We start from the raw sequence: 27333 nt of genomic DNA, 5'->3' as shown, positions 1-27333 counted from the left end.
AATACTTTGGAAAAAGTTTTGCTGCTCCCACCTTCTATGATGTATGAGGCTACTGTCCATGGTCCACCAGCAAATCCTATGAGAGATTTTTCTTTTGGTAATTGGCTTCTGACTTTTTTTATAGCGTTTAGAATTGGTAAGGTTTTAGTTTCAATTTCTTGTGGACCCTTCAATTCCTTAGGACTTTCCACGGGTTTTATTATTGGACCTACACCGCGTACGAAATTCACGTCACAACCCAAAACATCAGCTATTATTAAAATGTCTGAAAAAATTATCGCCGCATCCATGTCAAATCTTGTCACCGGCTGTAACGTCAATTCTGTCACTAAATCTGTGTTGTAGCATATCTCCATAAAATTATTCATATTTTCTACTGCTTTGCGGTACTCAGGAAGAGACCTGCCAGCCTGACGCATTAGCCAGATAGGCACTCTTCCACCCGGCTCATTTCTCTTAATAATTTTCGCTATTGTTGTTTTGCCGCTTTCCAATCTATTCTATTTATTCTTTTGTATATTAAAGTATAGTAATAATAATAGTTCTATCAATAACTTGTTACTAACTTAAAATTCAGTAAAAATTGGCGTTGTTCAACTTGTGGATAAATATGTGAGTAACTTTCGTATATTATTGATTTTCTGTTATGATTTATGTGTATAAGTAAGGTGTTTAGAGTGTCAGTAATTTTCTTTTATGGAAAATACTTTACCATCATGCATTGTTACACAACTATGTATATGTTGTTGAAAAAGTTGTTGATCAATTGTTGGTATTTTATATCAACAAATAATTCACAAATTAATTTGACATTATTCACATGCTTATTAAACATTTAATAACAGTTTTCTTGATAAATCTAATCTGAAAACGTTTTTGCCATTACAGGGAATAAATTGAGTAAAAAAAGAACCTTAGTAGAAAAAATAGCATATAGAATTTTTCTCTTCCTTTTCAAAAAAGCTTCTGTGTTGAAAAAGTGTGCGACTGAGGCATTAATGAAAGATCTGCCAGACCTTAATATATTTAATGGTCTATTAAAATTCCGCGATTGTGGTATAATGGATATAATGACTCCACGTACAGAGATATGCGCAGTAGACATTGAGTCAAGCGAGCGTGAAATAATAAAGAAGATAAAAAACACTTGCCACACTAAAATACCAATTTATAAAAATAACTTTGATAACGTAATAGGCTTTTTTTATGTAAAAGATGTTATTTTTAATAGGGATAAAAATTTTAATCTGAAACATATTATACAAAGCGTAATATTTGTTCCACCCTCGATGAAGACAACTAATCTTTTTGTTAGGATGAACTCTTCTAAATCATGCTTAGCTATCGTATTGGATGAATATGGTGGAACTGATGGTTTAATTTCAATGACTGATCTTATAGAGGAACTAATACCAAACATTGATAGTGAAAACGAAATAAATTCAGAATATACCATTACTGAATTGTCTCAAAATAAGTTTGAAGTATCAGCAAGGGCTCTTATAAAAGATATAGAAGAGGATCTAAAAATAGAATTACGTGACCCTGAAGAAGACTATGTTACACTTGGTGGTTTGATTCTTTCGATTGCTGGTAAAGTGCCTTCTGTAGATGAAGTCATTAAATATAAAAATGGTATGAAGTTTATCATCAAAGATGCAAATGAGCGCTACATTAATAAAATAGTACTAGACTTAAGTGATTACAAAAATTAGATTTGGTACCCCTTGTCGGGGAATGCCTTGACACGAAGAAAAAGTTGTAATAACCAAATATGCAACTCAAGTTATAGTTAAACCTATTTCCAGCAAATTATTTTCGCAAGTATAATGCATTTCAGTGTTATAGTACTCTAATAATAAAGAGGTCATATAGATATTAATATCTTTTGTATTTAAATTAGTGTCATTTTTTTTGATTAATTTGTCTACTAATGATTTGCTTATTGGTTTGTGTTCATTTAGAATTTTTATAGTTAATAGCATTTTATCTTCTGTTTGACTCAGTAAAACAGATACTAGTTCAACTTCCGCCACTGCACTGGCTATAGTTAGCACCATATTAGAAATTATCTTATTTATCTTTTCAATTAAATCTTCCTTATTTTTTGCAGAGTATACGTCTATTTTCCACGTAAGCTTTACTTTTTTTTTAATAAATAATTTTCGATATTAGATTTGGTCTTATCAAAGCTATAATTATCCATTGAAGAAGAATATGCCTGCTTCATAACTTTATGTTTATATATTAAATCATCGGAGCTTTCTTTAAGAAACAACAACGCTTCCTTCTGCGCATCAGCATCATTCTTATCTATTACTTCAAGCTCTTCTACGCCAAACGTTATTCCATTCATAGAGTTAGCAAAGTCATGAAGCAGCCGTCCTGATAGCAGTTCCGTTATTAACAGTATGTTTTTGGTATTTTCGTTCATTGGATAATTATAAATGATTTAAGTTACCCTATATTGGTAAGTATATAATAGTCAATTAAGAGAAAGTTTCGTTGCACTTTTTATATCAAGGCATTAATATAGTATTAACAATTTTAAAATTTATAAAAGGATTATGAATACTTATACCAGATCAGGAATAGATATTGAACTATATAATAAGTTAATAAAAGAAGTCAAGCCTATTGCTCAAGAAACTACTAGAGAAGAAGTAATCAGCGAAATAGGTTCATTTTCTGCGTTATTTGATTTTGCTGCACTAAGTAAGAAGTATGACCATCCAGTACTCGTTTCCTCAACTGATGGAGTAGGTACGAAACTGTTGATAGCTCAAGAAGTGAATAAACATGATACTATAGGTATAGATTTAGTTGCAATGTGTGTAAATGACTTACTTGCACAAGGAGCAACGCCTTTGTTTTTCCTTGATTACTTTGCAACAGGCGTTTTGACCAAAGATGTTTTATTATCTGTGGTTAAGGGCATTGCAGAGGGGTGCAAGCAAGCTAAAATAGCATTGGTTGGTGGGGAAACTGCAGAAATGCCTGGAATGTATGGTAATAATCACTATGACCTTGCAGGGTTTGTGGTTGGTGTAGTTGATCGAAAGCAAATTCTTCCAAACTGTAGTATGATGAAAGCAGGTGATTATATAGTTGGCTTAGAGTCAAGTGGAATTCACTCAAATGGGTTTTCTTTAGTGCGCCATGTTTTCAAAAGCTTAGGTATAAATTATAACGATACATCTCTATGGAATAATAAATCTTGGAGTGAAATACTACTTGAACCAACAAAAATATATGTTGATTCTTTGCTGCCTATCATGTCACAAGTAAAAGGTATTGCGCACATCACGGGTGGTGGTTTGGTAGACAATATTCCGCGAATTCTTCCAAAAAACTTATTTGCAAACATAGACATTAATTCCTGGAAATGGCCAGATATATTTTTATGGCTAACAAAGGAGGGTAAAATAGAGAAGAAAGAAATGCTAAAAACATTTAATTGTGGTATTGGTATGGTATTGATCGTAAGTTCTGAGAATATGCAAAACGTGAAAAATCATTTCCAAAAACGTGGAGAAAAAATTGAAATTATTGGAAAACTTGATGAGGCATGTAACCCTCCACTTGATAGAGTAGTATTTAGTTAACCTAACTTTACTGACAGTCTTTTTGCAACTTCTAGGTATGCTTCCTTTAAATCTCCTAAATTCAAACGAAAGACATCTTTATCTAGCTTTTTATAAGTATTTTTATCCCATAATCTGCAGTTATCAGGGCTAATTTCATCAGCTAAAACGATTTTAGTACTGTCATTTATTAATCTGCCAAATTCTAACTTGAGATCAACTAAATATATACTTGCATTTGAAAATAGGTGAACTAATATTTCGTTGATTTTTAAAGTTGTAGTTTTAACTTCATCCATTTCTTTGCTAGATAGCCAATCAAAATACAGTATGTGATTTTCACTTACCATTGGGTCGGCTAGGTCATCATTTTTGTAAAAAAAATCGATTATAGGAGATGCAAGCCTCTCACCTTCTTTGATATTAAAACGTTTGCAAAAGCTGCCAGCTGCGACATTTCTAACTACTACCTCAAGAGGTATTATCTTGAGTTTTTTGACTAGCTGTTCTCTTTCGTTTAGAGTTTTTATAAAGTGTGTGCTAATTTCTGCTTTCTCAAGCTTTTCCATGATAAAAGCACTAATATGATTATTAATTATTCCTTTGCTCTCAATAATTTCATATTTTTCCTTATTGAATGCTGTAACATCATCTTTAAAGTGCTGTATAACAGTTGATGAGTCTTCAGTTTCAATAATGGCTTTCGCTTTACCTTCGTATATCGTTTTATTCAGTGACATGTTTAATTTAACTATATATTATATCAATTTACTATTCTTAGAGTATAGCCCCAAATAACTTAAAATAAACCTTAATGGCATTCAATGTTACAATATTAACCATATTCCCAGAAATGTTCCCGGGGTTTTTGAACTATTCTCTTGCCGGAAAAGCGTTAGAAAAAAAAATATGGAACCTTGAAGTAATAAATATTCGTTCTTTTGCGAAAGATAAACATTCAACTGTGGATGATGTTCCATATGGAGGTGGAGCAGGAATGGTTATGCGTTCTGATGTAGTTGGTGATGCAGTAGATAGTATGCTCTCTGTTCATAAAAACACTAAGTTTATTTACATGACTCCATCTGGAACTAAGTTTAATCAGAATATTGCCAGAGAATTATTAGAGTTTCCTCATATAACAATATTGTGTGGTCGATTTGAAGGTATTGACCAAAGGATAATTGATGCGTATACTCCTTATGAGTTAAGTATTGGAGATTATATACTTTCAGGAGGTGAGCCAGCTGCAATGGTGGTTCTTGATGCATGCATTAGACTTCTTCCAGGTGTAGTAAATAATACCGATAGTATTACTGAAGAAAGTTTTAATTATGGTGGTGGTGTACTTGAATATCCTCAATATACTAGACCTGAGCAGTGGAAGGGATATAAAGTACCTGAGGTTTTGTTATCTGGCAATCACAAAAAAATAAGTGATTGGAGGCAGAAGCAGTCTCATGTTATAACAAAAAAGCGTAGGCCTGAATTATTGAGTGGAGAGATAAATGACAAATTTACTTAAAAAATTTAACGAACAGCAAATGCAAGTGTTAGCTAAAGAAATACCAGAATTTCGTCCTGGCGATGATTTGAAGGTCACTTTTAAAGTAGTTGACGGTACAAGTGAACGTATACAGATATTTGAAGGTGTATGTATATCAAAAAGGAACCGCGGGTTACATTCTTCTTTTGCAGTCAGAAAAGTGAGCCATGGAGAAAGTATAGTGTCTCAGTTTTTTGTTTATTCTCCTGCACTGGTTTCAGTGCAAGTGACAAGAAAAGGAAAGGTTCGTAGAGCAAAACTGTATTATCTGTGCAAACTATTTGGAAAAGCTGCAAGGATCAAAGAGCGTACTACTTATGTTAAAAAGAAATCTAAGTAGATACAATAGGGAGTGATGTCAATTGTGTCATCTCAGAACTCTCTCTTGTCATCTCAGTGCGTGACACACAACTGTACGAACATTGTGTTTGCCTCCCGCTGTGGTGTCATCCCAATGCTCCGACACTGGGATCCAGCATTCATTATTCTCCTTTTGGTTTGTGCTTTCATGGAAAATGTAAAAATTATTTGCAGGCAAAGCCTGCTGGATCCCAGTGTCAGCTACTTGCATGACAAAAAAGGGGAAAGTTTTTTCAAATCCTCGTGTAAAGAAAAGTAAATGAGTATAAAGAAAAAATTCCTTAAATTACTTCAGTCAAGGCGTGTACATGCTCGTATAAAAAGGAAAAATAAAAAGAACAGAGCGCTACGCTTTTGTTCTTTCACGGCACTAGTTATCTCACTTGGCTGTCCTGTGTGTATATTGTTGAGTATATTAGTTAACTCTTACAGTGCCTTAACAGTAACGAAAATTTTATTGCCAGTTGAAATAAATGCTGATCTTGCTTTGGCGAGTAATCCTAGTGACTTGCGGTATAAGTCCATTGGCTTACTCAACGATTCTTTACGTAAGGTGTTTGGAGGAACTGATTTTAAAGACGGTGACGAAATTTTAAGTCGTAATTCTTACAAAGAACTAGAGAAATTTTTTCGTAAGAAAGTAAAAGATAGTGGTGAATATGAGATCTGGTTTACCGCGTCAAGTATAATTAATTCAATAAATAAAGATAAATATTTGAATGATCGTTATGCTAAATTACTTGATTGGCTAAAAGAAAAGAGGAGAGTGAAAAAATTTTTTAATAAGTCTTTATTCCTTAAATCTGACTCTCGTGAACCTGAAAATGCAGGGATTTTAGGAGCGTTTATCGGTTCATTAATGACAATTATAGTGTGCCTAGCATTAGCATTACCAATAGGAATTATGTCGGGCATCTGTCTTTACGAATTTATGCCTAAAAATAGGCTAATGACTAATATTGTAGAAATTAGCATAAATAATCTTGCTGCAGTGCCTTCAATAATATTTGGTGTAGTGGGCTTAACTCTCTATCTTGGCATATTTGGGCTACCACGCTCTTCACCACTTGTTGGTGGAATGACTCTTTCATTTATGATGTTACCTAATATTATAATTGCAACAAAAAATGCCTTTGCGAATGTTCCTATTACGATAAAAGATGCAGCGTTTGCGCTCGGTGCACCTCACATCAAGGTGATATTAGATCACTCTTTACCGATTGCGTTACCAAGAATAATACATGGTACTGTGCTTGCAATTGCAAGGATTTTAGGTGAATCTTCTCCTTTACTTATGATGGGTATGGTGGCATTTATTGCTGATACACCTACGTCCTTTTTCGATCCGGCGACTGTTCTACCTGTGCAAATATACATATGGTCAAGCAATCCTGAAATTGCATTTGTTGAACTTGCTGCTATCGCAATTATAGCTTTATTATTGGTGTTATTTGCGTTAAATTTAGTAGCAAATTTTGTAAAAAGGAAATTCGAATTTTTTAATTTTTAGCAATTCATGAAAATCACAGTCCTATCTGGTTATGGCTTAAATTGCGAAAAAGAAACTGCATTTGCATTTATGGAATGCAGCAGAAAACTTGGTATTGGTAATATTGAAGTAAAAATCGTTCACATTAACGATATCATAGATAATCCAGGTGAACTGAAATTAAGCAATATACTTGCAATTCCAGGGGGTTTTTCCTATGGTGATGACACTGGTGCTGGTAATGCGTTTGCTTTACGTATTAAAAACAACTTGTTGGATGAGTTTCAAGAGTTTTTATCTCAGGACAAGCTGATTATAGGAATATGTAATGGTTGTCAGATATTAGTAAAATTAATTCCAGAGTTCTCTAATCTAGCTTTAATCCATAATGATATAGGCGATTACCAATGCCGCTGGATTAGAGTGAGAGTTAATCCGCAGAGTAATTCTGTTTGGCTACGGGGTCTGAGTGAACTATATCTCCCTATTGCTCATGGGGAAGGCAAATTTTTTATGGATCAAGATATTTTGAACCAATTGATTGAGAGCAATTCCACCGCATTACGTTACATTGATAAAAATGGCAACTATGCTAACCTACAATTTCCTTACAATCCGAATGGATCTACATACGACCTAGCAGCTTTATCAGATAAAAGTGGAAGAGTGCTAGCTTTAATGCCCCATCCAGAAAGGGGAATATTTTTTACCCAGCAAGATAATTGGTCCCTTGAAAAAGAAAAGAGCAAGCGTTTAGGTGTTGCTGTGCCAAAATATGGCGATGGAATGCTTATATTTGAAAATGCACTGAAGTATTTTTGTTAAAATTTATTGATAGGGATTTATGGTCGAAATTATCCCCTGATATTGCAAAAAACTTGCTTGACAAGCCTTGCCAGTCCCCTTATCATGAAACTGAAGCTATTTATTTATCTTCTCTGTACAGATTAAATGACAAAAAAACTCACGTATCTGGCGTCCCATGTTTAATTTTTTGCACTATGTGCATCTTATGTCTTTATAAAATTTCTAGGTTTTTACCTAATATAAGCTGAAATGCGCTTATAAAGCATTTAAAACATCAAAAAACGCCGATTTAAAAAATGGATAGTGAATAACTAGCTACCCTAGGGTTTCTTTTGCCTTTTTTTCTGTTTAGTAAATTTCTTAAACATTTATGACTAAAGGTTAGTTGCATTAAAAAGCAGCTAAATCGCGGTTATTAAGCGTTTAGAATAAAAAAACGCCATACTTGAAAGTATAATGTAAGTAATTAGCCAACCACGGGGCTTCTTTTGCCTTTTTTTTATTTGGTAAATTTCTTAATATTTATAGCTAAACGACAACCGTCATCCCGCTGCTTGTTAGCGGGATCTCTTGTTAGCGCCGCGGTGGTATGACGTAGGATTGTTGTCATTCCGCTACTTGTTAGCGGCTGAGATACCGCGAATGAATCGCGGTATGACGGTGTAGATGATGGTTAAGTAATTCGTCATCCCGCTGCTTGTTAGCGGGATCTAGAGATACCGCAACGTCTCACCTATAGCCTTCAGTGCTCCTTTTTTTGTCATCCCAGCGTCACGCGTTGGTTTCAACATTATATCATGAACTTTCTAAAATTCATTGAACTGTGCTTTCAAACGGTGGTGCCGGGGTGTGAGTATAATGATTATCAGTATATAAAAGTCATAGCAGACAGACTTGAAGCGGCAAATGTTGGCAAAATGAGGCGAATAATATTCAATATGCCTCCGCGTTCAATGAAGTCCCTGTGCATAAGCGTTGCGTGGCCCGCATGGATACTGGGAAATCAGCCAACTGCAAGAATAATAGTTGCAAGCTACTCTCGGCTGCTTAGCGAAAAGCACTCGCTCGATACAAGATGCATAATGCAGTCTAGTTGGTATAGAGAGCTGTTTCCAGAGGTAGAACTATCCAAAGATCAGAATACCAAATACAAATTTCAAACAGTGCAGAGAGGATACAGAATCGCAACGTCAGTTGGAGGGACGTTAACAGGTGAAGGTGGTGATTTCATCATCGTGGATGATCCACTGAGTCCCGCCCAAGCTTTGAGTGAAACGTTTAGAAAGCGTGCTACAAATTGGTTTGACCAGACTTTAGTAGCCAGGCTCAACAATAGAAAAAAAGGAGTAATTGTTCTTGTGATGCATAGGCTACATCAAGAAGATTTAACCGGGCACCTTCTCTCCAAACCGAAAAACATATGGAACCATACTTGTTTACCGATGATATCTGAAAATAAGGAGATTATCTATTCAATCAAAAAGCCAGCGCCTCCTTTTCTTGTTCCTGTCACCCGAGTAACTACAAATGAGTACAAAAGCTGGATTACAGCATCAAGTGCTAGAATGACACCACCCGTAATATTATACTCAAGAGAAGAAGGTCAGTTGCTATATCCCCTCGATGGAGGAAAAGAAGAAGTTGAGATGATAAAGGTTGAACTTGGAAGTTACGCTTTTGCTGCACAATATCAACAAAACCCTCTGCCACTTTCAAGTGGTATAATTAAACGAGAGTGGCTGAAGCGCTATAGAAATTTTTCTGATAGTCTCTCATATGTCACTCAGAGCTGGGACACTGCAGTTTCAACAAGCAGCATGAGCAACTTTAGCGTCTGCACCACCTGGACAAAAGTGGGCAATAAATTCTATTTACTCGATGTATATCGCGCAAAGCTTGAGTATCCAAAGCTTAAAGAGCAAGTTTTTTCCTTAGCAGCAAGATGGACGCCACACGCAATTTTAATCGAAGCAAAAACAAGTGGTCAGCAATTGGTGCAAGAGCTAAAGACAAACAGTGATTTACCAATTATCGAAATAGTACCACATGATGACAAACTCACTCGATTTTATCAAATTGTTCCGATTATAGAGTCTGGCAAGGTTTTTCTGCCGCACCAAGCAGTATGGCTGAACGATTTTGAGTATGAGATTTTAATGTTTCCTGAAACTCGACACGATGATCAAGTGGATAGTACCGTGCAATATTTGCAGTGGGTGAGAGATAGTAGCTCTAGGGTCGCAGCTTTACGGGCATTGTGATTTGAGTCTACCAGATCCAAGTAGTCAGCTACTTGCATGACACCCTGACAACCGTCATCCCGCTACGTGTTAGCGGGATCTAGAGATACCGCGAATGAATCGCGGTATGACGGTTCGTGGTGGTATGACAGTTCGTGGCGGTATGACGGTTCGCGGCAGCATGACGATAAGGTTTATACCTTGTCATTCCAGCGCGTGACGCTGGAATCCAGCCTTTATTATGCAGCCTGCTTGGTTAAAATTAAGTCTTCTGGATCCAAGTAGTCAGGGCACTGGGATGACAATTACCTTAACAATTTCAAAAGAAGCCTAGTGAGCTATCAGCTATGTGTAGCTAACATTCTGCACGTCCATAAAAAACAAACCTTCTTTTTCGTCTTGAACGCTAATAATAGCGTGAGTGTTAAAAGGTAAAGGATCATTTGTATGTCCATGGCCTACCCCTTTCATTGTAAATACAGGAAAGTTAACACTTTTTGCAAACCTTTCTTTTACAACTTCAACAAGGTTATCGTTATAGCAGTTAACGAAATCCCCAAAGATTACTGCATGTACTCCATCAAAGATGTGAGCTTGTTTTAGGTGATCTAAACTGCGCTCTATTGCGTATGGGTAGACTCTTATGTCCTCTAAAAATAGAATTTTACCTTTCGCATTTATTTGCCAAACAGTTCCTATACTGTTTTCAACTAAAGTCATATTACCACCGATGATTTTAGACTTTAATCTGCCATCTTTTAGTCTAATGCCATTATTTATCGTCTTTAGGTTATCAAATCTGATAGAATCCCGCTTGTTAAGAATTAACTCTTTCAATTTTTCAACAGAGCTTTCAGAAACGGAGTTATTTACTATCATTTCCAACATGGTGCCGTGAAGAGTTTGCCAATCATATTTAGCTTGTAGATGGATGTGCAAGGCAGTTATATCGCTATAGCCTATGAGGATCTTTTTGTTTTGAGCAATCCTTTCTTTTTTATCATTGGGTAACTTTTCTAGATAGGGAATTAACCGAGAAGCCCCTTCTCCTCCTCTGATACACCAGATTATTTTACTATCACCGGTTAGTGCACTAACCAAATCATTTGCTCTGAATTCATCAGAGTTGGAATAAAATGGATTATCATTACTATATATTTTCTCCGAAATATGGGGATTAAAATCCAAAGCTTCTACATATTCTTTTATGGTAGTCAGATCTGATTCTTTTCCCTTGGAGGAAGGAGCAATAATATCAACTTGGTCGATTGCATGAATACTTGTGTTAGCACATAAAGTGAGAATGAAATATAAAAGATAAACAATCATTAAAATATCTTATAAAACTCTTTTTTTAGTATATCATCCAATTCAGAGAGTGGAACTTTCACTCCTAGTTCTTCCATTGACGTGACGCCATAATCTTGCAGTCCACAAGGAATAATACCCTTATAATGAGAGAGGTCTGGAAAGACGTTAAGCGCTATGCCATGATAAGTTACCCATTTTCTTAAACGGATACCAAAAGCTGCAATTTTTTTTTCTACTCCATTGTTATTCACCCAAACACCTATTCTATCCTCTTTAAATTCTCCAAGTATATTAAATTGCTTTAAAACATTTATTATCCACTTACTTAGGTCTCTAATATATAGCTTTATGTCGCATTTATTTCTTTTTTTAAGGTTTAACATTAAATATATGATGCGCTGTCCTGGACCATGATATGTGTATTTGCCACCCCTGCCTGTTTTATATATAGGAAATAATTTTTCAACAACGTCGTCATCTGTTGCACTGATTCCTGCAGTATAAAGTGGAGGGTGCTGGAGTAGCCATACTAATTCGTCTGCTGAATTATTGTGAATTTGTTGAATTTTCTCTTCCATAGATTTTACGGCACAGTTATAATCAATAAGCTGATTAGATATTAGCCATTCTGTCATGTTCAATTTCTTTTCTTTTTAGTATAGCAGTGCGTTCTTTTCCTGTCATCCCAGTGTGTGACACTGGGCGCAGCCTTTCTTATTCCTAATATACTTAATACTAACTTCTGTGCTATTTCTCCTTAACAAACATAGTACATGACAAATGTTTAATTATTTGTCAACACAGGTCCTCTTTACGTATAGGCAACTTTTTTTATTGAAAAATTCAGAAAAATGTTGTATAATTATTAGTAGATTTTAGGTAAAATATATGGCAAACTCAAAATTTAGCATAACTTTCAACAACGAAATTTCAGAGTGTCTTGCTGGACTGGCTAAAATAAGAAATAAGTCCATTAAAGAACTAGCAGAGAAGCTAATACAAGAAGCAATTGAAAATGAGGAAGATAAAATACTAATTGAGCGTGCTGCTAGACGTAATGTTTCAGGTGTGAAGAAAATTAGAAGTGAGGATGTAGACTGGAATACAATATTATCTTCATAGAAAGCGTTCTTGAGAAAGACCTTCCAGCTCTTCCAAAAACAATAAGATTAAGGATCATAAATGCGATAAATAAGCGCCTTACAGTTGATCCCATTAACCTTGGTGAGCCATTATATTACAGATTTAAAGGACAAAGAAGATTAAGGGTAGGTGATTATCGCGTTATCTATTCCGTAAATATTATAAAATATGAAGTGGTTATCACAGAGATAGGACACAGAAAAGATATTTATAAGTAAGTACATCATATAAATATTAAATATATTTTTACTCCTTCCTGATTCATTTTCTACCTTAGGTGGCTTCGCTCAGCTCAAAAAAAAAGCTCATTCTTTTTGCTACCCCTTATTGTGCCTGCCATTTAACTACTGTGTAGAGATTGCTCTCAAACATAATGTTCGTACGTTAGTATATCCTTCCTGTGACACCAATTGATATAATTCTACCACAAATTCAATTTTTTAGGAGGCACATATGAATTTCAACATCTTTCAAAGAAAAAAAAGCGCAGTATTTACTAAATATTCTGCTTTGCAGCTAATGATGGAGCCAAGTTGGAGTAAGCGTGATTATGTAAGTTTTGCTGAGGAAGGTTACATAAAAAATGTTATTGCCTTTCGAGCAATCAATATGATTGCAAGTGCTGCATCTTCGGTACCTCTTACTCTCTGCCAGCTTACTGACCAGGGAAAATCGCAACTAAAAGCCCATCCATTACTGAAATTACTTTATTCTCCTAACCCAATGACATCAAAATCTGAATTTATTGAGGGGATTGTAACTTATCGGTTAGTTAACGGCAATTCTTATATATTGATGGTTGAGTCGCAGAACAATAGAAAACCACCAACAGAGCTTTATCTTCTGCGCCCAGATAGGGTTGAAATTGTTCCAGGGAGAAATAACGTTCCTTATATCTATCGTTATGCCATAAATAACAACAGTTATGACTTTAAAGTTGATAAACTAACTGGATGTTCAGCAGTGTTGCACTTAAAGACCTTTAATCCTTTGAATGATTGGTATGGGCTATCACCAATTGAGGCAGCTGCATATAGCATAGATCAGCATAATCAGGCGGGTGCTTGGAATCAAGCGATGTTGCAAAACGGAGCAAGACCAAGTGGTGCAATAGTTGTGAAATCAGCGAAAGATGGAAGTGGTGGAAGTTTAAGTCAAGAGCAGTACCAACGCTTAAAAGCGCAAATAAATGATCATTATTCAGGTTCTATAAACGCTGGAAGACCGATATTGCTTGAAGGAGGCTTGGAGTGGAAGGAAATGAGCTTATCACCAAGGGATATGGATTTTATTGAGTCCAAACACAGTTCAGCTCGTGATATTGCCCTGGCTTTTGGCGTTCCGCCGCAGTTGCTTGGCATACCAGGTGATAACACTTATAGCAATTTAGTCGAAGCACGCCTGTCCCTTTGGGAGCAGACGGTTTTACCAACGCTAGAAAATATTATCTGTCACCTGAATTCTTGGCTGATACCAAGATTTGGTGAAGATCTGTGCTTGTCGTATGACAAAGATACAATAGAAATTCTCATGGAAAAGAGACAAAAGTTGTGGAAATACGTAGAAAATGCAAGCTTTATGACACTCAATGAAAAAAGGGAAGCATTTGGCTTGCCACCACAGCCAGGTGGTGATAAATTGAGTTGAAGTTTTGATGTTTATTACTTATAGCTAAACTGACTTAGATTTATCGACAATTTGAAAAACCGTCATTCCGCTACTAGTTAGCGGAATCTATACCGCGAATGAATCGCGATATGACGTAGGGTTGCACTAGCTATAGCAACTTTGTCTGCGCAACCATTTTTTACCGCACCATTGAACAGATACGCTTGAAGATATCCGTTCAGATAAGTTTATTGTCCCCTAAACCGTACACGCCTAACGAGCTACCGCTAGAGCTTGTGAAAAATTCTCTATTTTTATTCCCTTTAATTTACTAGATAAATTATCTACAAGCAAATCTGATTTAGTACAGATCTGCTCTATTTTTTCAGGAGATAAAGAAGAATCTAATTGATTCGCTATACCAGACACTCCATTTAAAACTACTCCAGCACCATATGGTACATATGACACAGTATATATAGCACCTGACGTAAGATCTAGCAAATTCTGAGAAGCAGTGATCATCTTGTATCCTACTGTATTTTTATCTTTTTCTTTAATCTCCTCAAGTATCTTTGATGCACTACAGGGAATATAAGATATACCAGCTATACCATATGAAGCCCCATTTAAGGCGTACGATACAACTACCGTTGTTGCTGATAGTGCTTTGGCTCCATATTTTGCAGTATAAAGCAATGGCTTAAGGGCATAAGAAATAGTTTTACCTTGTAATTCAGATTCAAGCAACGAATTTAGTTCTTCTTGTGTTGCTGCACATTCAAAAAATTCTTCCTCATCAATTTCTGCAAGATCAATCTCCTCAAAACCCTCATCAATATCTACAAGAGTCACTGTTTCTTTTATAGGGCTAACTTCTACATCACTCTCATCAATTTCTGCAAGATCAATCTCCTCAAAACCCTCATCAATATCCACAGGAGTCACTGTTTCTTTTATAGGGCTAACTTCTACATCACTTCCAATAACACTTGAATTTTTGCCAAAAAGATTCGAAAACATACTAAACATTTTTTTTACCTACAACTTAACCCTCATATCAATATATTAACCTAATATTAACCAGGTGTCAAGCACATATGACTCTTATAAACAGATGTTAGTAAATCAACTATTTTTCTTGCCAACCAGAGCGGTGAAGATTTGGTCTACATCAAAACTCATCTTAGGACGCCAAATAGGGCCATCCAAATGCATATCGATATAGATTGGATTACTATAGTTTGGTGGTATGAAAAAGAACCTGAATATAGAAGCTAAAGCGAAGTTAGATAAGGTTAAATTAGAAGAGATTGACCCTGATGCTTGATCAATCCCGAACTGTAAACTAGTTGAACATATACCACTCTTAATACTTGCTTTTCCGCTAATATTTTCAAAAAATGTTTTACCATTATATATATCAATATAAGCAAGTGTGGAAATTTCAGATTTATTCTTACTGCTTAACAAATTAGTGATAAATGAATTGAAATCTACATTAGTAACTTCTATTCCTTGCGCTTGTAAGTTTACATCTCCTGATAAGTTACTAGCCCAATCATGAAAACTTTTTCCTTGAGTTTTGATTTCACCATTTAAGCTTACCTGACCATTTACATTGTCAATTCCTATAACCTTACCAATCTTTTTAGTGTCCAAATTTACAATAGAAAACCTTGTATTTATTGAGTCTGATCTTAAATAACCCTGAAAAAACACTTGCCCGTGTTCTAATACGTAACTTGCCTGCCTGATAGTGATAGTGTTGTTTCTCATTACCGCATCCAAATTAAAATCTTTCAAAACATTCTGCTTGGTTTTAAATTCTGCAGTATTGATTTGCACATTTGCATCAAAGCCTTCTTTGTCATCCAAAAAATCAAGCTGCTTTGTTGACCATTGAATTTGATCTATCTCATTTCTTGAATTTCTTTTCGTCTCTACTAAATTTGGTAATGTAATAATTTTTCCATTAAATTTACTGCCCGTAAGGTTAACATCTAATAAAGGTTTGGCGTATTTTTGATCTGCTAATATTTTTGCATTACCGGTAATATCGAAATCTTCTCCAGATAGTTTTATTTTATCTGCAACTAGCTTACCTTTTTCCATTTTCAGCAAAAAATCCAAATTTTTAATTTTCGTATCATTCAATGTAAGGTTATTAACACGGGCCTTTATATTTGCATCATACTGAAAATTTTTCAGCCATTGCATTTTAGGTAAACTGCTAAATAATGAATGATCATATTTATCTGCATCAAGATTATGCATGCTAAATTCACCATCGACCACACTGCGTTTTTTTGTGTGGCTTACTCTAATTGACCCTTGCAAGGATTCCTTATTATTTAGCAGTCTAATGTCTGAGATAGATAATATTCTTGGTGCAAGGTGCAGTTTAGAACTTAGTGTAAATTGATTTTTCTGGTTTTCTTTCATCTTTATAGAAGGGAAAAAACATGAAATGAATGACCCAAAATCATTTCCTTCGACTAATAAATCGCCGTTGAATTCAGATAGGACATTATTGTTTGAGATCTCTCCTGATAAGTAAGATATATTATTGATTCCAGGAAATTTAAGAAGCGTATTAACTTTTACTTTGCCATCAGTGGATTTTAGTACAGCACGGAAATTGTCCAATATTTTGTTTTGATATTGAATGTTAGAAGCTTCCATATTAAAATTTAAGCTCAAGTTCTTTGGCACAACTGCTCTAAAACATTCCAGAAGATCCTTCATATTCATTGTTCTTTGTGAATCATTTTGTATGGAATCTAAATCAACTTTACTGAAGCTAATATTGAAATTAGTGTGATTGCCTTTTCTATCATTTTGTATTGTACCACTGGCTTGCATGCTTTTGGAATCAATTTTTAAGTCAGTTGCCGTAAACTCACTTTCATTAAGACTTATATTGGATGATATCTTGATATTTTCGCTAGGAATAACATGAGAGAGAAAGCTAAGATTAATGATTTTTGCTAAATCACTCACAGAACCGGAACTATTATTAATCGTTAGTGTTAAATTACCCTGGAGTTCTTCTTGATTTCTATTACCTGTAAATAGCAAATTTACAAAATTTGATTCAACACTAATGTGTACATTCTTTTTTGTGATATCAACCTTTCCTGAAAAATCGTAATTATTGTCACCTACCTTTACTTTACCAGAGAATTGCCTGTTTTTTTTTACAGCAACCTCCTTTATGTTAACAATATCAGCGAAATCACTCTTAAAACTTACTTGGCTGTCTTTTATTACTATATCGACTGTGTTACCACTGGCTTTTGTATTTATAATATTAATTAAATTTTCTTTATTGCTTTTCATGCCAAACAATGTGATTGACTTTGGTTGCAACGAAAATAAAAACAACGATAGGAACGATGGTCTTATTTCAATTTTTCTTACACTAATTAAATCTGATAACTTTTGCTCTTTATTTTCGTTGTATTGTACATATACATTATAAATAGTGAGCTTTGGAGTAATGAGTGAAACTTCAACTTTCCCTCCAATATGCACTTTAGCATCATACGTCTTCTCCAACTCTTTTATGATATATTGCCTGTAGCCACTCCAATCCTTAAAAGTTGCAGCAACATGAAGAAGGACTAATACTAAAGAAATTGATAATATGGCGTATAAAGAAAGTTTCATAGTAGACCTCTCATTCCGGCATCTCTTCGTCTTGTCATCCCAGTGCCTATTCCTGTCATCCCAGCACCCACTCCTGTCATCCCAGTGCTTGACACTGGGATCCAGAAAATTTGATTAGACATTAAGTTGGTTAGCAAAAAAGTAGCTAATCTTATGTTAAAACACAACATTTTTGATGAGGTTGCATGAGAAGCTGGATCCAAGTAGTCAAGCACTGGGATGACACCCTTCCCGGTGGAAATTGCTTTCAAATCACAACACTCATACAGTTGTATGTGTGACACTGAAATCCAGTGTGACTTAAACAAGGTTTTCCAGATCATACAATCAACAAAATTTCTGGATCCCAGTGTCAAGCACTGGGATGACACCGTTTGCTGTTCCTTTAGCAAAAGATCTGGTTTATACATATTTCAAATTATTCAAACTTCCTCTAAAAGTTAAGTAAAGAGTACCAAAATAAACAATAACACTCAAAGCTATTAAAGTCGCTAAATAAACAATACGAGCCAACATTTTATCAAAAAATAATCCTGCCAACAAAGAATTAAAAATATAAAGGGCTATTGACATGACTGCCGTTGCTACAAAAATTTTCATGATATTTAACAATAACGCTTGGCTAACCTTATACATCTTATTTATTGTTAAATAACTAATTAATAGAATGGAGTTTATCCAAGTGGAAACGGAAGTAGCAATAGCAATCCCCGTATGCTGATACTTGTTCATTAACAAAAGGTTTAGCACTACATTAATTCCAAGACACATTAGCGAAAATATGGTTGGTATTTTCAGATTGCCTTTAGCAAAAAATGTAGGTAGCAATACTTTATTTATAATAAATGCAGGTAAAGAAAGAGAAAATGCTATTAAAGTGGGAACAGTTTGCTGCACTGCATAATGATCAAACCGGCCGTAAGAAAAAAGCGTAAGTAAAATTATGTCGGGAATAATGATAAAGGCAGCAGTTGTTGGCATAATTAACATTAATCCTATGTTGAGAGCCTTGTTCTGTATTTTGACTATATTTTCAGTATTATTCACCTGTTTTGAAATTAGAGGAAGAAGCACTGTACCAATTGCAGTACCGATTATTCCCTGCGGTAGTTGATTTAGTCTATCGGCATAATATATATAAGACACCGCATTTGGTATAAAACTTGCCATTATTGTATCAATCCATAAGCTTATTTGAGTTACACAATTGTTGATAATTGCAGGTATCACACGCTTAAAAAACAACCTTACTTCATTGCTTAATTCAAGGCTAAAAGAAAAAGCTGCCTTTAACTTGTATGCACTAAATAGTATCAAAAGTAGCTGGAAAATTCCTCCTATAAGAACAGCTATAGAAAGGTTGTGCGCTGGAGTTTTTACGTAAGGCACAAACAAACTGATGATTAAACAGAGATTCAAAACGATTGGTGCAATAGCTGTTGAAGCAAAATGCTGCTTTACTTGCAGCATTCCACCAATAAGTGATGCAATTGAAACAAAGATTATGTAGGGCATCATAATTCTTGATAAAGTAACAGTAAGGGTAAACTTACTTTGGTCAAATCCAGGAGCAAAAATTTGAATCATATAAGGGGAGAAAGTTTGCATGATAAGGCAAAAAATTACTAAGATAATAAACGTAATGGATATTACACTACTTGCAAAATTAAATGCCTTCTTATTATCATATGATTCTGTCGAGTATAACGGTATGAATGAGGTAGTGAACGCTCCTTCTGCAAAAAATGCTCGAAATAGATTGGCAAAGCGAAACGAAGAAAAAAATATGTCTGCAAGAGAGTTTGCACCAATAACTGTAGCAATCAATACATCTCTTATTAACCCTGAGATCCTTGAAATAGCCGTAAAAAAACTAAATGTGAAAATACTTTTAAACATACCACTACTTCATTAGTGTCAATACAATTAACTATAATGGTAAAAGTATCAATGAAAATATTTATTGGCTAAACTTAAAACCCTCTGCAAAAGGAGAGTTAAATAATCAATTGACTATTTGCGCTCTTATGTTAGAAATTTTATATCTTGGCGGGCGTAGCTCAGTTGGTAGAGCGTCAGTTTGTGGTACTGAATGTCGCCAGTTCGATCCTGGTCGCTCGCCCCACTAAAACCCGATAATTTGAAAAACCGTCATCCCGCTGCTTGTTAGCGGGATCTAGAGATACCGTGACGGTATGACGTGGGGTTAGCTATACATTAGCCACTGATGATTGAAATAGTTAATTACTGTAAAATTTGACATTAACCGCTAATAGTTAGAATATTAGTAGAGTAAGAATTACTCAAGAAGGCATGCATAAATATGATGTAGTAGTAGTAGGTGGTGGTCATGCAGGGTGCGAAGCGGCTGCTGCGGCAGCTCGCCTTGGTACAAACACGCTGCTTATAACTCATAAAATTTCAACTATAGGGGAAATGTCCTGCAATCCAGCAATCGGAGGAGTTGCAAAGGGTGTTGTAGTCAGGGAAGTTGACGCTCTTGATGGAATAATGGGAAGAGCAATCGACCGAGCAAGCATACACTCAGTCATTTTAAATAGCAGCAGAGGTGCGGCAGTGTGGGGACCACGTGCACAGGCAGATCGAAAATTATACAAGCAAGCAATACAGGAAATTATTCTAAATTATAACAATTTGACGGTAAAAGAAGAGTCAGTTGACGATTTCCTTATAGAGAGTAATAACAATGGAGAATTGTGCATTAAAGCTGTAATAACAAGCTCAGGGGAACATATACTAACAGGTAAAGTCGTTTTAACCACAGGAACTTTTCTGCAAGGTGTAATTCATATAGGAGAACAAACAACCCCTTCAGGGAGAATGGGAGATAAGCCTGCAGTAGAACTTGCAAATACGTTGAATAAATATGATTTTAGATCGTGGCACTTGATCGTGGCACTATAAATTGGTCAATATTGCAAGAACAAGTGGGTGATAATCCACCTGTGCCGTTTTCTTATCTCACAGAAAAAATTAACCAACCTCAGGTATCATGCTTTATTACCCATACTAATGAAAATACGCATAAATTAGAGAAAATCTTCATAGGTCAGCTTCTTCGTATCTAAGTGACGTTGTTGCGCCAAGATACTGCCCATCCATTGAAGTTAAAGTGAAAAAATTCGCAGAAAAAAGTAGCCACCAAATATTTTTAGAACCAGAAGGCCTGGATGATGATACTGTATACCCGAACGGAATTTCAAATTCATTGCCCATTGAAGTGCAGCGTGAAATGATAAAGAGTATCAAGGGACTTGAAAATGCAGAAATACTAAGACCTGGATATGCAGTTGAGTATGACTATATTGACCCACGAGAGCTGTTTCATACTCTTGAAACCAAGAAAGTCAAAGGCCTATATTTTGCTGGCCAAATTAATGGCACCACTGGATATGAAGAAGCAGCAGGGCAAGGAATTATCGCCGGAATTAATGCAGCACTCTCTGCATTTGAAAAAAAAGAAAGCTTTGTTCTCCATCGTACAGATTCGTATATCGGTGTAATGATAGATGATCTAGTCACTAAAGGGGTGATCGAACCTTATAGATTATTTACCTCGCGTGCAGAATATAGGCTAGCTATCAGGTCAGACAATGCAGATAGAAGATTAACACAAAAAGGTTATGATATTTCCCTTGTTTCGCATGAGAGATACTCTGTTTTACAGAATAAACTTGAATCCATTAAGCAGCTTGAAGAGAAGTTAGGGAGTCTGACGATTACTCCTGAGCAGCTTAGGTCTTATGGTATCAAAATATCTTATGATGGGATAAGAAAAACGGCACTAGATTTACTTAGCTATCCAAACATCGACTGGAATAAATTACAAGAAATATGGCCGGAGTTAAGCAGCGTCACGCGCTGGAATGACAAAATGGGACACACCAAAGCGGATAATAGAGCTAAGAATGAAATATGCGAAGCGGTTGAAATTGAAGCAAAATACAAACCTTATCTAATAAGACAAGAAGCGGATATGAAGTTTTTACGAGAGGAAATTAACACTCAAATTCCAATTGATTTCAACTATTCACAAGTTAAAGGCCTGTCAAGTGAAGTAATAGAAAAGTTGCAGACGATAAAACCAGCGACGATTGGCATTGCAAAGCAAATACAAGGCATCACTCCCGCAGCGATAGTGAGCATATTAGTGTATTTGAGAAACAGGAAAACGAAAGTGGCTGCTAATTTTGTATGAGGTGTTCTATGTCAAAAATCGAAGAATTTCGTTCTTTTATGCACGAGATAAACGTTGATGCATTTATGTTGCATACTAAAGATGAATATTTAAATGAGTATTCAGAGGAGCTAACAAAGCTGTGTGGCTTTACAGGAACAAATGGGCTACTTATCGTTACAAAAGACAACAAGTGCCCATTTTTTACGGATGGACGCTATATCACACAAGCTCGCAATCAGCTCGATCGGGGCAATTTTCAAGTATATAATATACAAGAAGAGGATCCACGCGAATGGATAAAAGCAAACTTAACATCGACTGCCTCACTAGGTTATTATTTGCAATATTTTACCATAGAAGATATAAGAAAGTATGAGAATATCTGTAAATTAATACCCTGTTTAGCTGGAAAAAAAAGTGACTATCGAAAACAAGCAGTGGTTTTACATTCTATTGAACATGCTGGTGAAAGTAGTAAGGACAAATGTGAAAAAGTCGCTAAAAGTATAGATAAAGAAGCTGAAGCAGTGCTTTTAACTGATCCAAATTCAATTTCATGGTTATTAAATTTAAGAAACGAAAATGCTAAATATACTCCATGTATATTGGGTCGTGCTATATTGTATAAAAGCGGTAATGTTGATTTGTTTATTCAAGATAAAGAACATTCAACTATAGAAGCAAATTTAGGCAATCATATAAATATTTTTGATATTAGTGAGCTAGAAAATTCGCTGCACAAGCTAAATTCAATAGTCATGGATCCAAGCACAACTCCAATGAGTATCATGGCTGTAATAAAAGATAAACAGGTAGCTGAGAGAGAAGATCCTTGTCTAATTTATAAAGCAGCAAAAAACCAAACTGAAATAGCTGGGGCTATAAATGCGCATATCAGAGATGGAGTGGCAGTTACAAATTTTCTATATTGGCTTGAAAATAATGTTGGTACAGAACTTGAAGCTGAAGAAAAGATTTTAGAATACAGAAAAGAGCAGAATTTGTTTAAGCAACTAAGTTTTCCAACAATTTCAGCATTTAATGAGAATGGAGCAATAATTCACTATCGTGCAAGCAGTAAGACGAATAAAGTAATTCAGAAAGATGGACTGTATTTGATTGACTCTGGTGGCCAGTACCTTGACGGCACAACTGATGTGACAAAAACTGTAGCAATTGGCAATCCAACTGATGAACAAATAACCCACTATACAATAGTACTCAAAGCTCACATTGCTATAGCAAGTGTCATCTTTCCTCCTGGCACTACTGGTGGAGAATTGGATATATTAGCACGTACGCATTTATGGAAATTTGGAATGGACTATATGCATGGTACAGGGCATGGAGTAGGAAGTTACCTATCAGTACACGAAGGACCACAAGCAATATCAAAGGGAAATAAAGTGAAACTCACGCCAGGCATGATACTATCCAACGAACCTGGCTATTACATTCCGGGAGAGTATGGAATAAGGATTGAAAATCTGATGTATGTTGATAAACATAAAAATGGTTTCTTGGGATTTAAACAACTAACCTCTATTCCATATGATAGAAGGCTAATAAGTGTGCAAATGCTTACTAAGGATGAAATTGAATGGATAAATGGCTACCATCAATTTGTCTATAAAAACTTAGAAAATAGCGTCAAAGATAAGGAGTGGTTAAAGAAAGTATGTGACCCTTTATAAGCAAAGGAGCATTTTTTATTATTTAAAAAGTATTAATGCAATTGTGACAGGTATTTTGTATTGTTTTTAATTTTAAAATAATATATAATAAAGGACACGTATTTTTAGGTAGGTTATAATTATGATAGACAAAGGGCAAGGAGATGAATTTATGAAGCAGTATATGGATACTTGCAAAGAGCAAATAGAAAAATTAGCCAAGGATCCTGAATTGCTTAATCAGGCTTTAAAACCATTTATGCAAATGTCTCAGCAGCTTATGGCTGGCGGTATGTTAGAAGGGGCTATGCCTGGCATGATACCTGATTTGGGCAGTATGGATGTTAACAAGATGATTGCTCAGATGAAGGAAATGATTGACTACATAAGAGGTAACTATAAGGAACTAATGAAAGAGCGCAGCTCGCAGATTCAAGAGCTTAATGAATCCAGTAAAAAGCTAAGAGGCTTAGTTAAAAAATTGATAGAAAAGATCGAAAGTAAATAAATAACATCTGGATTTCTGTCATTCTATATACAACTTTCTAGTTGGACGGTAAGTCGAGGTCAATTATTGATGTCATGAAAGTAGCTGACACTGGTTCCTTTATGACGGCAGTGCCCAGAGGTGTCATCCCAGTGCTTGACACTGGGATCCAGTTCTTATTACCTGGTGTAAAGTTAAGTTTCCTGGATTCCAGTGTCAAGCACTGGAATGACAGCAATCCTACGTCATACCGCGATTCATTCGCGGTATCTTAGTATAGATTCCGCTAACAAGTAGCGGAATGACGGTTTTTCAAATCGTCGATGAACCTAAGTCACTTTAGCTATAGTATCGGGAACGTAATTGCACATTGGTTTTACAAATTTGAAAATTAGTGTTAGATAAAAATATAAACGCAAAAGGAAAAAAAATGATTGAACTTAGAGGTCCAGAAATTTGTGCAGGCGGAAATAAGAAAAATTTGATTGTTTTTTTACATGGTTGGGGCTCAAGTGGCGATAATTTCATTCACCTTGCTAAAGTTATGAGCAAGTTTTTACTGGGTTCATATTTTGCAGTACCCAATGCTCCGTTTGAAAGAGAAATAGGTGATGGTTATCAGTGGTTCAGCTTGGAAGATCGTAGTGAGGAAGCGCTATATAATGGAGTAAAAAATGCTACATCAATTGTAAATCATTTCATTGATACAAAATTAAAGGAGCTTAATTTAAAAGATACGCAACTTTCTTTAGTTGGATTTTCTCAAGGAGCAATGCTTGCAATACATACAGCTCTCACCCGCTCTCAATCCTGTGCATCAGTTGTTGCATACTCTGGTAGATTTCTTTCACCTTCAAAAACTGCACCAGAGATCAAGTCAAAACCTAACATATGTGTTATCCATGGTGATGCTGACGACGTGGTACCTTTTTCGTCCCTCGACTTAGCGGTTAAAGCTCTGAAAGAAAATGGAGTAAATGTTGAAGGACACCCAATTCATGCATTAGGGCATATTATTAATGAAGAGGGAATAAAATTAGGAGTAGAATTTATCAAGAAGAATTTTAAAAATTAATTTTCATGCACTTGTTTTGCTTTGGTTATGGATATGTAGCTAAATTTTTATCGAAAAAATTACTGAACTTAGGTTGGAAAGTCAGTGGCACATCAAGAAGTAAAAATATACAAGATGTAATCCTCTTTAATTATGAGAAAGTTAGTCAAGATCTGCTTAAAAGCGCAACGCACGTTTTAATTTCTATTCCTCCAGATGGCGATGATGTTGTGGAGAGATACGGTGATTGTCTGCAAAATGTAAAATGGCTTGGTTATTTGTCTGCAACTAGCGTCTATGGTGATCACTCTGGTAATTGGGTGGATGAGGAATCTGAAACAAGACCTATAGAAATCAGAGGAGAAAAGCGCCTTAAATCTGAAAAGAAGTGGCTAAATAGCAAACTGCCTGTACATATTTTTCGTTTAGCTGGAATATACGGTCCTGGTAGGAACGTGTTAATTGACTTGCAGCTTGGCAAAGCAAGAAATGTGAAAAAAGAAGGGCATTTTTTTTCTCGTATTCACGTTGAAGATATATCGAATATTTTATTTTCTTCCATGCAAAACATAAAACCTGGTGAAATATACAATTGTGCAGACGATTTACCCACTACACAATCTGAAGTGGTAATATATGCGACCAAACTTCTCAATGTTAGCCCTCCAGAACCAATTGAGTTACCAGATTATGCACAGAGTTTTTATTTAGGATCAAAGAGAGTAAGTAATGTTAAAATTAAAAAAGATCTTAATGTCTCTCTAATTTATCCTAACTACAAGGTGGGATTAGAGAGTTTGCACGTAAACAAAACTGAAATCACATCAGAATGATAGATAGGCTTATTGTCACTGCCATTAAGTTAAGGAAAGAATGGTTAAAAACTGAACTAAAAAGTCAGAAATAAGTATCCGTTCAGCGGAGTGGCAGAATAAGGTAGACAAGGTGATCTAAAAAGATAATCATAGAGCAAAAGTGAAATAATATGGTAAACCTTTTAGAACTTTGCAAAAATTTACAGCAAAAAATAGAAAGGTTAGAAGCAAAAATAGAAAGATTGGAAAAAGAGAATGAAAGTTTAAAAGCAGAAAATAAGGCTTTAAAGATAGAAAATGCTGAGTTAAGAGAAAGACTCGGTTTAAGCTCAAAAAATTCATCAATACCAAGTTCCAAAGAGTTGTATAAAATAAAAAAGAATAAGCCGAAAAGCGAAAGGAATATTGGCGGTCAGGTTGGTCATAAAGGAAGTTTTCGCGCCAACATGGATGCAGATAAAGTAGTAAAGATAGAGTTGCCTAATACTTGCGAATGCGGAGGAGAAATTGCAATATGTGAAAAACCATATATTCATCAGAAAGTTGATCTTCCAGAAATCAAGCCTTATGTAGTGGAATATCAGTTAGAACATGGCCGTTGTCGGAGATGCGGAAAGAGAAGAAGTAGCAAGTTACCGGAAGGTGTTACGCCAGATACATTTGGTCCAAGGGTTAAGTCAATAATTGCAGCGTTCAGCGGATTCTACAAAAATTCAAAACGCGAAATAGCGAGTGTCGTAAATGATATCTTCAATTTGAACATAAGCGTCGGTAGCATATCAAATAGTGAACATAGAGTTGCTTCAAAATGCAAAAAAATGTATGAGCAGATCGAACAAGAGATAAGTAGGAGTAAAGTTCTACATATTGATGAAACGAGCCATTATAACAAAGGTAAACTCGCTTGGTGTTGGATGTTTGCAAGCAATACGGCAAGTTTTGTAAAATTTACAGAGTCAAGAGGAATGAAAGTTTTACAAAATAGTAAATTCTGCAATCGCAATAGCTTGGTAATAACTGACAGGTATGCAGCATACAATTATTTTGCCGATAAAAACAGGCAAATCTGTTGGGCACATTTATCAAGAGATTTTGAAAGATTAGCACATAGTTGGAATATTGAAGTTAAAGTTCTGGGTTGTTACTTGAGAAACGTGGCCACTGAATTATTTGCACTAAAAAAAGCTTTACTAAAAAGTGAGATAGATGTTTTGAGGTTTGTCAGACGTGCCAGAAAATTAAGAAAACGTACAAAGTATTACTTGAAGGAGATATCTCGTTTACCTGAAGCAATTGGAGCCTCTCGAGTTGCAAAAAATGTTCTGAGATCTGAAAGAATGATG

At 35.4% G+C, this 27333-nt stretch overlaps 4 protein-coding genes, 1 long non-coding RNA gene and 1 other non-coding gene across 8 annotated transcripts; 4 read left to right on the top strand and 2 right to left on the bottom strand.

The window, feature by feature from the left end:
• The first annotated feature begins 372 nt into the window (after window positions 1-372).
• LOC123258129 lies at window positions 373-1893 on the top strand. The gene is made up of 2 exons (XR_006507973.1): window positions 373-612; window positions 889-1893. It is a non-coding gene; the product is annotated as an uncharacterized LOC123258129 (long non-coding RNA).
• A 219-nt stretch (window positions 1894-2112) lies between these two features.
• On the top strand, window positions 2113-3878 carry LOC123258128 (phosphoribosylformylglycinamidine cyclo-ligase-like). Of its 2 annotated transcripts, XM_044718010.1 has the most exons (3): window positions 2113-2133; window positions 2193-2470; window positions 2564-3878. In XM_044718010.1, exon 3 carries the CDS (start codon window positions 2568-2570, stop codon window positions 3603-3605), a length of 1038 nt encoding a protein of 345 aa, XP_044573945.1. In that variant the 5' UTR covers window positions 2113-2133; window positions 2193-2470; window positions 2564-2567; the 3' UTR covers window positions 3606-3878. The 2 variants fall into 2 exon arrangements, with proteins under 2 accessions (XP_044573945.1, XP_044573944.1); XM_044718009.1 differs by having other exon boundaries at window positions 2114-2470.
• A 662-nt stretch (window positions 3879-4540) lies between these two features.
• Window positions 4541-26156, top strand: LOC123258114 (uncharacterized protein RBE_0759-like). Of its 2 annotated transcripts, XR_006507970.1 has the most exons (8): window positions 11215-11323; window positions 11385-12216; window positions 12272-12694; window positions 12758-12863; window positions 12925-13032; window positions 20192-20768; window positions 20830-23705; window positions 23764-26156. XR_006507970.1 is itself a non-coding variant. In XM_044717995.1 (5 exons), the coding sequence occupies exons 4-5, from the start codon at window positions 12854-12856 to the stop codon at window positions 14125-14127; spliced, it is 1209 nt and encodes a 402-aa protein (XP_044573930.1). In that variant the 5' UTR covers window positions 4541-5374; window positions 11385-12216; window positions 12272-12694; window positions 12758-12853. The 2 variants fall into 2 exon arrangements, 1 of the variants encoding a protein (XP_044573930.1); XM_044717995.1 differs by lacking the exons at window positions 11215-11323; window positions 20192-20768; window positions 20830-23705; window positions 23764-26156 and adding an exon at window positions 4541-5374 and having other exon boundaries at window positions 12758-12859; window positions 12925-14127.
• On the bottom strand, window positions 10353-11355 carry LOC123258116 (putative carboxypeptidase RC0549). Its single transcript, XM_044717997.1, has one exon. The coding sequence runs from the start codon at window positions 11353-11355 to the stop codon at window positions 10372-10374; it is 984 nt and encodes a 327-aa protein (XP_044573932.1). The 3' UTR covers window positions 10353-10371.
• On the bottom strand, window positions 17298-19831 carry LOC123258115 (probable lipid II flippase MurJ). The gene is made up of 2 exons (XM_044717996.1): window positions 17768-19831; window positions 17298-17714 (listed from the first exon to the last, which is right to left on the bottom strand). Exon 1 carries the CDS (start codon window positions 19657-19659, stop codon window positions 18163-18165), a length of 1497 nt encoding a protein of 498 aa, XP_044573931.1. The 5' UTR covers window positions 19660-19831; the 3' UTR covers window positions 17298-17714; window positions 17768-18162.
• On the top strand, window positions 19810-19882 carry Trnah-gug. The gene has a single exon. It is a non-coding gene; the product is annotated as a tRNA-His (tRNA).
• Window positions 26157-27333: the final 1177 nt, after the last annotated feature.

The sequence above is a fragment of the Drosophila ananassae genome (assembly GCF_017639315.1).
Source record: "Drosophila ananassae strain 14024-0371.13 chromosome 4 unlocalized genomic scaffold, ASM1763931v2 tig00000245, whole genome shotgun sequence".
Lineage (NCBI taxonomy): Eukaryota > Metazoa > Arthropoda > Insecta > Diptera > Drosophilidae > Drosophila > Drosophila ananassae.
The sequence above is the reverse complement of the archived record's forward strand: the minus strand, read 5'-3'. Positions and strand labels throughout refer to the sequence as shown.